Consider the following 12898-nt stretch of genomic DNA (forward strand, 5'->3'; position numbering starts at 1 on the left):
TTACCATGTCTTTCAAATGTTAAAAAATGTTTGTTAGCTAAAAATTTAGTTTCCTGTCATAGTATACTGGGAACTCTGTGTCCTTGATGCAAAATCTTCCATTCTTTCCTTCGATTACTGAGATTTGTTCCACCTGCCTATAAGGTTTTTGGATTGGAAAGGGAGTTGTTTGTTTGTTTGTTTGTTACAGCATTTGAAGTATAGGTGGCAACAATAGAGTGAGCCTGGACCAGGCAGAAGGAAGTACTGAAGACCGGGCCTCCCAGACTGTGATGATGGCAGCCTGGGCTGATGTGTCAAATACCAAGTGCCAGGAGCTGGCTGATCCTGGCCTGGGCCCCTGATAGCAGAAAGCTTTCCTGTGTGCCCAGGGCACTTTTATTTCCTTTTGTGAAACTGCTGGCTCTGTGCCCTCTCACACGCTGAAGAGACCATGTGGACCCTCTCTCATTCTCCGAAACAATGGAAAGTGCAGAAAACAAAAGTTAACTAGGTTTTGAAGCCTTAGGAGAATAATGATCACATCAAAGTTTTCATTAGTTATAAGTTAAATGAATGACCCAGTTCAGCAGAGCAATGTAGCCATTATACAAGGTATATTTAGGACATAATCATAATTTTTTAAGACTATATCAATTCATAAAAAAAACATTGCAGCTGGAAACACCTGGTCTCTGGAGTTTAAGACACATAGACTGTGCTCTGAAGGTTTCTGTTTAAAAACACAATTCTCATTCAAGGGTCTAGCAAACAGAAACTAGTTTATTCCTATGAGTTGTTTTGTTCCCACATGAAGAGGCGCTGCAGCGTTTTCTGGCTTCTTCCAAGTTATTCGAGTGTAAGATAGGTCCAGAACTCAAACCTCTTTTCCTGTTTGCTACTTGGGTCCCTAGGCAGTGCCTTTCTCTCCCTCTCTGTCTCCCTCTCTCCCTCCCTTCCTTGCAATAAATACTAAACCCATACCAATCATGTGAAAGTCGTAGCAGGAAACATATGAATTAGATACTAACTTGGTCTCCAGGGCTGTGAACTGAGAGGTGGTGGGTGAGTGATGGGCAGACACTTCAAGTGGTCCAGGCAGTGCCAAGTGCAGCTTTAACAGAACGTCAGTGAGCCTGGAACTGAGAGGAAAGCAGGAATAGCCTCCTATCAATCAAAACCCTGATCATTGTGTTAGTTAGAAATATGGAAGAAGTATGGAAGGGTGCTAAGATGTTTTTTCTGCTTAAAAATGTTAAGAGCTCTTAAGTTTCTTCAGATACTGAGTCATAGAATCCTGTAGTCTTTTTCTAAGGGCTACTCATGGTTGTCTGTCTGACCTAATTCTCTTCCAGTTCAGCTGTGTAATCATTAAAAAGATAGATCCTAGCTTCCTGGTTCACTCACCAGATTTGTCCTAGAAAATGTCCTGTGTCTCACTGAAGTCTGAGGCCTGACTGAGAAAGCATTTCAAGTCCTTCAAGTCCTACTGTGTCTGTAAGTGCTCCCTCCGTATGTGGACCATGACGGGTTCCCGTGCTAACAAGGAAAGTCCTCCGCTACCCACCCATGTGGCCCATCATCGCAACATGGAGACGGCGCCATGTCCACCGTAACCGAACAAACTAATATAAACAATCATAATCCTTTGACTTTAACTGGCTTATTCTTTCTTAATTCTCCTTACAGAAATATAGGACATATTTTTCTGACTTTAAAATTGTTTACCTAACATGAGAAAATTAGTTGAAATGATCCTTTAGGCTCCTTTCAGCTTTAACATTCTGTGAATAAGTGATTTTCAAATATGTGATTATGTGAGTGATGGGCTAAAACATGCCTTCATTGGATTTCCTGTTATGTCTTGCTCCCAGATTTGTGGGAATACTGCTCACTCTGAGCTCCCTGGTAAAAGAAAAATGAAGCTGAATAATTTTTAGAAAGATACCTAACCAGAAATACTCAGAATTTTTTAAAAAGATCGTCATCAAATTATGAAAAATGCTTTTAATGCCTTTTTTAAAATCAAGAATTAATGGACAGTTTAAGATCCAGTTTATTTTAATTACTGACATTTTTATTAAATCCTCATAGCCTCTCAAGGATGTCCTCAGTTCTCCCATCTATATTCTCTCAGTGGAAATCAAGACTATTTCAACTTTGTTTTAAATTGTTTTAATTAGATATAGCAATTGTGCCTTATACTTTGAAAACTGGAATCTGAGCATTTTTTAATTGACATTGATGAATTTCAGTTGACATTTGGTCACTTTCCAAATTGGACTTTATATTTACCTGAGGGTACAGATTTTCAGACTTGATGCCAACCAATTATTTGTACATATGTAGATGATCTGTGTGTTATGATCCAACTTCACAAGACATTTAATTAACAAGCTTCTTAAGAAAAAGAAGAAAGCTTTTCATTTCATGCTTTAAGTGAATTTAAAATAAATAGCATTGTGAAATCAAATTCTTGGTGCTTATTAGGGTGGTAGAGTGCTCTAATGAATCATCCTAGATAAAAAGACGTAGATTGCAGTGAACACAGAGGAGAGTAACACGTTTTTAGGCATCGTTTTCACCCTTCATTTGTTTGAGAAAATAGATAGTAATTAGGTGTCATAGAGCATTTTCTTTTCTTACAGAATTTCTTGATTGAATTTACCTTGCTCTCTTTTCTCATTTAGTTTGCACAGCCACGAGTCTTAGGTTTGAAATGGTTTGATTACGATAATTTATCCCTTATTTCCTCCTTCCCAATACCATCATTTAAACACCATCTTCAACTTTAAGTGGTTAAAAATAAAGATGTCAGAATGAACTCTGTAGGATAAAGTCTTTTCTTTTTATTCAATTGTCAACTTTAATTTTTCCAATCTACCCTGAGTTTTGTTCATTTTTTTAATGGACTTGGAGCTACATTTTCTAGTAGGAATTCAGAATGCCAAACATGTTTTGTTTATATTTTGCCTTTTTTTTTAATGGTAAAATAATATTACTATCAACTAAAAGAGTGGAAGCCCATGTTAGACTTAAAATTCCTAGACTTTGGTTTTATCCTAATTAAATAGATCTTATTGTCCATTTTTGGCCTGTGCAGTATTTTCCTTCCAATGTTAGGTACCTTAGAGTTTAGGAAACTGTCTTAGAGTCCTCTTCAGAAACCATGGTGCAATTCTTCCAAGTTGATAATTACTGTTCACTTTTACTTAGAGCTATAATAAATGTTGCTTTTTAAAATTCTTCGCACTTTTAGAGAGGTCTAAGAATGTCATCCTTTAAGCTTGGTTTTAAAGGAAAATATCAGCAGAGAGAATATGCTCCAAGAATATGTGTAGTTGCTCCAAAGGTCTAAGTCATCCAATATTAATAGCTAAGGATTGGTCTTGGGTTTCTTATTCATCTGCAGCAGTTTGTTAGGCATCATGGTATAGGTGGGACTTCAACTGATAAGAGTAGAGTTGACCCTTGAGCAACACAAGTTTGAGCTGCGCAGGTTCACTTGTCAGCAGATTCTTCAACAGTAAAGCACTACATACTACATGATTCATAGGAGGTTGAATTCGCTCATGGGGAACCGTGGATACAGAAGAACAGAGGTTAGGGAGGAACATCATAAATGGAAGGCCGACTATAAGTTATATGTGGATCTTCACCTGCCCCAACGCATGCGTTGTTCAAGCGTCAACTGTAGTCATAATCATCCCAAGGCGCATTTATGGGATGAGAAAGGATGAAGGCCAGTGGCAGAACTGACAGCTGACAAACAGGCTAAAGAGGAGATAGCAGAGTCATGGTCAGAGTATAGGAGAGAAACCAGGAGAGAATTGTAAGGAGAAGCCATGGAAGAATTTCAAGAGTATTGTTGACTTCCTTTGGTGCTATAAGACGAAAACTTAAAAGAATCTATTAAATTTTGCAGTTAGGAGTTCATTGCTGACCTTTGCCAGAGCAGTTTCAATGAAGTGTAGAAATGGACTCCAGGTTCCAGTGGGTTAAAGGGTAAACTGGAAATTAATGTATAAAAGTAGTTAATGTGGACTCATTTTATATGAAGGAAAAGAGAGAGGTGACAGCTAGAGGTGACAGCTAGGAGAAAGCAATATTCAGGAGGGACTATTATCTTACAAATAATAGAGAGACCTTGAGGGTATTTATAGCCTGTGGGGAAGAAGGCTGTAGATACGAATGATTTAAAATATAGTGGAAGGATAATAACCAACGCAGTAAGATCCTAGGAAGGGTTGGTGGAGGGAGGTTGATCCTGGAGTACAGGATTAGCCTTGAGCAGGACTCCTCTGTGTAAGGAGGAAAGAGGATAAAGGTGGTCACAAAATACGCGTTTACAGGGCATGTAAGCAGAAAATTTGACATTTACAAGTTTGACCTTATAAAATACAAGTTCAAGCTATATGCTACTAAAAATTATTATTAGGGATTATTATATCAGCTAACATCTAAGTGCTTACTTTCTGCTGTGAACATTATTTAGAGTTAAAAAAAAATAGTATCTCATTGAATTTCATAATACAGCTCTATGAGGAAAGTATTATCACTACTCCTCAAAGAAAATGAAGTTTAATGAATTTAATTAACCTTCCTACAGTCATGGAAATGTTAAGTACCATATCAGAGCTAGACATTTGAAGAGATGGGTCTAACCCCAGGCACCTGTGCTCTTAACCATCTTTGTCGTGGGATAGGAGTGTTGAAGAGAATGGTGGATGTTTGGCAGAATGGACCAGAGGGGTTATCGTGGAGGAGTAAAAGCATTGTCGGTCGGTGCTGGGTGCAGCCATAGCTGGAGACCATACATCTGGGTGACACACATCTACATAGCTGGGTTGGTTGTCTTTAGCAGCTGTCAGCAGTGCAAGTGAGTGATCATATAAGGGAGAACTAGCGTGGGATTTTTTTTAGCTCCAGACCAGGTAGATGAGAATGTTAGGGCATAGCCGAGCAAAAATTCCTAAATTCTAAGGATAAAAATAAAACCCTATGAGATTCCTGACAGAAAATACAAGAAAAGCAAAAGAGAATCAGACTGGTGTTGGACTTAAGTGAAACTGGAAGCTAGAAGACAGAATAGCATCTGCAGAGTACCGAGTGGAAAAAGACTGCAGCCCAAAGCTCCATACCCAGTTCTCCACCTGAGAAGGAAAGCAAGAGACGCTTGAAAGTAAGGACTGGAGGACATCACCCACCTGAGAAAAGTACTTGCAAGAAGAGAAAATAACAAAGGGATGAGAAAAGAGACCTCAAGATGGAGAAAAGATAGAAAGTAGGTGAGCAATGAAACATGGACACAATTAAATCTAAAAGAATAAGGAGAGATTCAGGGAATATGTAATATAAGTGCAAAATAGGATTTCTTGAAACAGAAAATACATAATACAAGATAATTTTAATAAGATTGCAGAATAAAACATACTAAACTTTTATCAAAATTTAGGATTAATGGGAAGGGTAGGGAGGGAAGTGAAACTATTTTTAAAGTCTTGTTGATACAGAGAAATAGAGCATTTGGTGGGGGAAGAGAGCCTTTTAAGTTTCCATCTTATATAACTAAGCACTAACGTGGATAAAGAAGAACCTTTTAAAATAATAAATAGCACACAGAACATGGTGGAAAAATACTGTAAGAACATAGAGGAACTGAATCAATAAACCTGAATATAAATACACACTCATCCCTCAGAGAATAACTTTATGTCCATGGAACAATAACAAAAACTAAACAAGTTGTTGGAAAACCCTGAGAAATTAACCTTAGCAAATTTTAAGTAAATAAAATAGATTTTACAGACCTCATTCTCTGGTCACAAACCAATAAAATTAGAAATATATAATGATAAATAACTAAAAACTTTAGGTGCTTTAAATTTGAGAAACATTCTTTGACATGACTGAGATTGAAGAAGAGAGAGAAAAAAATAAAACTGCAAATCATCTAGAGAACAATGAAAAAATACTCTTCATTCCCAAGTTATGTGTAACTTGTACTCAGAGGAAAAATTATAGTCTTAAATTCTTAATTAAAGAAGAAATATGAAAAATAAAAAACTAAGTAATCGTTTTAAATTCAAACAACAAAAAATTAACCAAAAGAAGCTAGTGAGAAGGAATTAAGATAAAAACCCAAATTATGGGCCTAGAATATCAAAAAACGGTGCATACAAATTTCTAGGCTGATCTCTGTGCAAAGTCAAATATCAGGTGTGTTAGAGATCAGTATGTACGGAAATGGACTTAGTGTATAAACTCTCTGAAGACAGTCTTGTCCCTGACCACTTATCCCCACTCCCCATAACTCGTCCACCTCAGATTCCTATCTGGAGCTAAGTGGGTAAGCTGAGTGCATGGCCAGCCATGCAGGGCTCTGTTGCAGCCTAATTCTGAGGCCGGGGGGAATTTGTCGTCATGCTGCCTCTAGCTGATACTCCTGCTCTAATAACAATTCCCCTGGAAGGAGATCTGTGAAGTTTTGGAATGCTAAATCACTAAGAAAAATCCCACGTAGAAAAGACAAGACCCCAAAACATAGCTAGATTATAGTTGTATGCATTAATGGGAATTGTCGAAGAACAGATACATGTAAATATATTGTATTTATTTTATGATTTTAAAATAATTCTCCTTTATTCGTCATACTTCTCTGGAAAATGGTTATTGTCGACAGCAGTTCTTAATCTCTGAGGCTTAAGAGAATTCAGCTGTAGCTATCTTAAAGCAGTAATTTTATCATTTAGTATTATAAACTGTATAATTTTTATATTGCTGTTGGCATTTACTGAGCATCTTCGGTTTTCCCACCTTTGTCTCAGCACTGTCACTGACAGTGATCACTAAGGATCAGCAGATGCTGTTTATTTCTGACTCACTTTGAATCTATGGCACAAGTACCTCTGAAGAGCTCTATTTGTGCTGGGGCCTCGGGGAAGGGAGGAGGAGGTATGGGAGAGTGTAATTATCATTTTGGAAATTTGTAAAACCAGACTGTGATAATAGAATAGACAGTGTCTTCCTTTAGGCTTTTAGTACTAATTAGAAGGTGAGGACGCGCGTGTGTGTGTGTGTGTGTGTGTGTGTGTGTGTGTGTGTGTGTGTGTTCTTTACAGAAGAAGTGCAAGTTTATTTAGCATCAAGTCTGAAAAAATATGGGAAGGGGGGAGAGGAACTTAAACATCTAAAAACTAAAAAACATCTCCTACAACACTGTGTAATGTCTACTATATTGACTTTGGTTTTCAGACCTTTTTTATTCTTATGGACCCAAGGAAACTACTAGATATAATAATAATAATAATATCACATTTGTTTTAAATTCTTATTTTTCTACTAGTTGAGATTTTTTTTAGTTATGTTTGGAGGGAAGCCATACAAAAGAACCTTTATAAATTCTATGAATTGTGTCTGGATCATGCCCAAAGATAAAATTGTGTCTATCCATGACACCCTCCTTTTCTATGTAATTTTACCCATTTTTCAAATTTATGATAATAGAGCTAAGCTTTCTCCTGATTTAAGATTAAACTGATTTTCCTCTTTTCTTTCAGAGAACAGCTGGAGAAATTGTTTTATTTTACTGTTCATTTTTCTTTTAATAATATTTGCCTCAAAAGAAAGTATCGGGAAAATGTAGTATCTTTTGAGCAAACACAGTGGCATAGTTTTTCACCATCAGCACAGTTCTGCTGATGCGTCCTGGGGGCTTTTGCATATGTCCTTTTGCTCCTGAAACCAAATCACCCTATTAGACCTAGCTTCATTTCAAATCACTATAAAACATGTGTGATAGATATTTTGTCTTTGACCTTCCTTAGCTCTTTACTTTAATTATTATATATCAGCTTTTTCAAAAGTGCCCCTTTGGTAAATGTGTATTTTCTTATTCTGAGCATACTTTTCAAAGAACAGGATTTTTTATGACATTTATGAAGTAGCAAGGAGTTGTTTCTACCCACCATTCATTTCACTTTTTTCATGCACCTTCATGGATTCTCTAAAATTTTTCTTATTGTCTTAGGTTTTAAAAAGAGAAGATGAAGTCTGAACATGTCTTTGCTTTCTTCGTATCTGCCCACAGGATGAATATAAGCCAGAGAAGGCCCTGTCGGAAGAGGACCTGAAAAACGCTGTGAGTGTGCACCACGCACTGGCGTCCCGGGCCACGGACTACGAGAAGAAACCCAATGTGCTCAAACTGAAAACTGCTGATTGGAGGGTCTTGCTTTTTCAAGCCCAGTAGGTTTCGTTGGTTGGTTTGGTTTGGTTTTTTAGTTTGCAGAGCACCACTTTACACCGAGAAATAGAATCGGGATCTGCAGGGGAAACTGTTTGAGTTGGAGTCAGAGTCATTAACTGGTTGCAATAGAGAGACAACTGTCAAAGAAAACTAGAATACGAAATAGAAACCCTAGGGCAAGTTTTTTGTTTGCTGCAAAAGAGCCCTGTGACCCTTTGTCAACCACTTACCACCTCTAGACTGTAATACCCTCGTAAATAAAATACAAGGGTGTTAGTATGCAAGTTCTATCACACAGTGAGTAAAATAGACCTGGATTCAGATTACCGTTTCCTAACTCTTTGTCCTAGCATGTAAATTTAACCTCTTTGAACCTCAGCTGGTGGCTAGTGTAGATAATGATAATAATAATGTTCATAATGTTTATTTCTCAGGGTTCTTTTGGAAGCAAATGAGATGAAGCATGTAAAGAGCCTCACACAGTGCCTGGCACACAGAGGCTGTTCAAGAAGTGTAGATTTTCATTTTGCTCTCTCTCTTCTCTCTCCTTCTGAGCCCTAATAGTTTGTGATTAAACTAGAAGGAAAAGATAAAATCATATTGTGGGCAAGGAAATGGGATGGATTGCCAGTTTAATAAGGGGTCTGTGACAGCCTTTAGATTAAAAATAGAACACTCCAAGTGGAGAATTCTGGATTTATGAAGTGAGAAACTTTGGATTTTTAGAACTGAGCCTCCAGAACAGGAATTTTAATAGCACATATCATAGCATCAGTGTCCGTGGCAGGCAGTGTTAATTATTCATGGCATGCCTTTTACAGCCTGAGCTTGACTTCAGAATCACTCTCAACACAACACTACCAACTGGCTGCATTAGACACTGGCATTAAATTTGACATCAATAGAGTAAACACAGGTATCTGCAGGCTTGCTGATCAAAACAGTGGAAGACTAGCAGAGGAAATGAGAACAAGAACAGGTACTCTGGTGATTTGGGGATGCTGAGCTCACAAAGGCATGAGATTGCTGACATCAGGCGAGGAGGAAGTTGTAAGGAAACCCAAGTCACAGAGGAGTTTTTGGTGTGGGAGATGACTAGCAACACAAGAGAGCCACAGCCGGATGTGTAATCACAGCCATTAGTCATAAAGGTCCCCCACGTTATTCTGTTCCCCAGCATTATTGTTTTTAAATGTCTAAAATGCTGGATACGGTAACTAAAGAGAGCTAATTACTCCAAGTGGGACTGATGCAGAAATCAGTCGATTGAAATAACAGGTTGGAGAGGCACACGGGTCAGAGAGGCATGCGGGGCACGATGAGGGTGACACCTGGGTGTGGTGTCAGGTTAGCGTGGTAGCTTTCAGAGCCATCAGTACAGGAAATGATTTTTAGATGGGCTGACTTCTTGTCCATCTTTTTATTGATTATATACATGGTGGGTATCTCACCTAGTTCAGGACTATTTCTCCCATTGATTTATGAGTTCACAAGTGCTGTCAGTGCTGGGCTCTGCAAACATGACATATAAGTTAAAAGTATGATACCGACATCAGGAGATTTCCACACCCTGTCAGGTGGATTTTTTAATGTCCTACTGAGGTATACTGTACATACTTTTAAGTGTACAATGATGTTTAGCAAATTTGCAGAATTGTGCAACACAATCCAGTTTTGGAACACTTTCATCACCCCACCCCAATCCCCTGTGCCGTTCTCACCCACAGCCCGGACACCACTAGTTTCCTCTTTGTATTGCCCTTTCTGGATTTTCCATATAAATGCAGTCACAGAATACGTGGGCTTTTCTTTAGCTCAGTGTGAAGTTTTGGGGTCATCCATGCTGTAACCTGCCTCAGCACTCCATACCTTTGCTGCTGGATGGTATTCCACCGTATAGATATAGACCGTGTTTTTGTTTTTGTTTTGTTTTTAATTTTATTTACTTTTATTTTTGGTTGCATTGGGTCTTCGTTGCTGCACGCGGGCTTTCTCTAGTTGCGGCGAGCAGGGGCTACTCTTCGTTGCGGTGCGCGGGCTTCTCATTGCAGTGGCTTCTCTTGTTGCAGAGCACAGCTCTAGGGGCACGAGCTTCAGTAGTTGTGGCACACAGGCTCAGTAGCTGTGGCTCGTGGGCTCAGTAGTTGTGGCGCACGGGCTTAGCTGCTCTGTGGCATGTGGGATCTTCCTGGACCAGGGCTCAAACCCGTGTCCCCTGCATTGGCAGACGGATTCTTAATCAGTGCACCACCAGGAAAGCCCTAGACCATGTTTTGTTTATTCATTCACTAGTTGATGGGCATTTAGAGTGTTTCTCCTTTTTGATGCTTATAAATAGTGCTGCTATGAACTTCACATACAAATCTTTTAGTGCCTATATGTTTTTATTTCCCTTGAGTGTGTACCTAGAAGTAGAATTGCTGGGTTGTATAATAAATTTATAGTTTATAGTTTTTAAGAAACTGTCCAAACTATTTTCCAAAGTGGGTGTATATACCCTTTTACATTCCCTCTATCAGTTTATCCCTCAGTTGCATTTTAAAATCAAATTATGTGATTGGAAGAGATGAGTTAATTTTTAAATTAATTTTTGACCTAGGCTAGTATCAAATAGAAAGTAGGGGGTTTAGTAAATATTTATTGTGAAGTGATTTTGCTTTATTTCCTTCTGTATCCTTGGGAGAGAATCATAGCCTTACACTATGATGATCCTAGGTTCCAGGGCCTTTTATTACCATGGTGATTGCTTTTGAAAATGTTAGTCTCCAATGAAGTTTTGTCAGGGATTATTTGTACCAAGAAGAATAAATGATTTTGTATGCCATTTCAGATCAGTAATGAGAAATGGGCAAGATGTGATGCACTTAGATACAGAAATACCCTAACATAAATATATCTGTTTCTCATAGGAGTCCAGAGGAAATGCAAGGGTGGATAAACAAAATTAATTGTGTTGCAGCTGTATTTTCTGCACCACCATTTCCAGCAGCCATCGGATCTCAGAAGAAGTTTAGTCGCCCACTTCTGCCTGCCACCACTACAAAATTGTCTCAGGTTAGTCATTTTGATCGTGCTTTGACCTTGGAAAAAAGCACTTTGTTAAATAATCTTCTTAATATTTGTATTTGAATAATACTCCATATTTTGGGGGCAGGGATGAGACCTTGCCCCGGAGGACAGTGTTGTACAAGTGGGGCAAAATGCAGTGTGCTGACTTTTATACTTCCTGTGGGAAGCTGACACATTTGAGTCAAGGTTGGTAGGACACATACTTTGAATTACTTTCAAGTACTTTGAAAAATTACTTGAAAAATACTTTGAAAAATTTATATTAGTTTACTAATCAGTCATACCAGCCTCATTTTTGATTTTTGATTTTGATTTTTGTTTTTACTAACAGTGCATATTTTTTAAATAACTGGCTAATGTTAGACATCCTGGCTTGGAAACAAGCTTTTTATTCATTCATTCATTTAACTTTTCATTTTATTGAGCTTTTCCCATATCCCAGACTGTATTTGATGCTGAGTATATAAAAATATTCCCAGGGATCCACTATTCACAGTGCAGTGGGGCAGAGCCTTCCCTACCTCTCAGGGAGGATCTAAGTGAACCCTGGTGGTTTTCCCAGCTAATCCAGACAAAGCATGCTAGAACTCTCTTTAGATGTATTCACATGAGCTGCTCTCCGTTTGTAGGAGTGATCTCTCTAAAGACCACATTTTACTGTGTTCCTTTCTTACTTAAAACTCTGTTCTAAGACATTGCATACAAGCCACGTTTGTCAATTTTAAACCTGTCTGCAGTGCCGCTATAGCCATTGATTAGTTAAGGATTTTGGAAGCTACTTTGATGTCTTTGTGAATTTCTTATTGGTGCAATAACAGAAATAGTTTCATCTGGCTTTAATCAACCAAGTCTTGATATTAACTAGCTCCTCTACACATCTGACATCATGAATGGAACATTTATTAATAAATATGTATCATGTGCCTGTTGTACCTCAGAGACTATTTTTGGCACTGGAAAAAGGCAAGTGAAACCCAGGCGGTCTCTGGGATCGAATTGACAAATATAAACAAGTAAGTAATTGTAACGCAGTTTGATTAGAGGTACATGAAGGATAAGTCCAGAGTACTGTTGGGGTGCAAGTTAGGGCCTGGCCTTGGAGGAAGGAGGAAGTGTGCTAGCTAATACGAAGCTCACAGGATGAGCAGCAGGTAGGTGTGGTGTGGGAAAGAGAATGACCCAGCAGAGGTCCAAAAGGCCCAGAGGAGAAAGCGCTGGGATGTAGGAGGTACACATAAGTTATCAGATGTGACTTGAGTACAGAGTGTTGTGAAAAGGCAAGAAACATTCCTCTGTGGAGGTAAGCAAATGCCAAATGATGAAAAGTCTGGTTTGTCAGGTGTAGGATTTTGGATGCTTCACTGGTTCCCAGCATCCTTAGGATAATAGTATAAGCAGGAAATTAATGTGATCAAATCTGTGCTTTAAAAGTTTTTCTTGTTACAATAGGAAGAAAGTACTAGAGGAGGAAACTACTAAAGCAGGAAGGCGCTTTCAATAATGCAGGGGAAAACTAAGTTAGTTAAAGAGGAGGTGGCAGAAGTGTAAGGGTTTGGGGCATGTTGATGGTCCTTAGTGCTCCCTGAAGTGAGGAATAAGGGC

The 12898-nt window shown here is 38.5% G+C and overlaps 1 protein-coding gene across 13 annotated transcripts in view; it reads left to right on the top strand.

Annotated features, from left to right (window-relative positions):
• Nucleotides 1–12898, top strand: part of PSD3 (pleckstrin and Sec7 domain containing 3) — a 568569-nt gene that overhangs the window by 512341 nt on the left and 43330 nt on the right. For all 13 annotated transcript variants that reach the window (XM_082374818.1, XM_082374819.1, XM_082374827.1 and 10 more), the window contains 2 exons: nucleotides 8069–8226; nucleotides 11137–11281. In XM_082374818.1, coding sequence (XP_082230944.1) covers nucleotides 8069–8226; nucleotides 11137–11281 — 303 coding nt within the window. The remainder of the gene's footprint in view (nucleotides 1–8068; nucleotides 8227–11136; nucleotides 11282–12898) is intronic.

Source organism: Balaenoptera borealis, assembly GCF_965194805.1.
Source record: "Balaenoptera borealis genome assembly, chromosome: 21".
Lineage (NCBI taxonomy): Eukaryota > Metazoa > Chordata > Mammalia > Artiodactyla > Balaenopteridae > Balaenoptera > Balaenoptera borealis.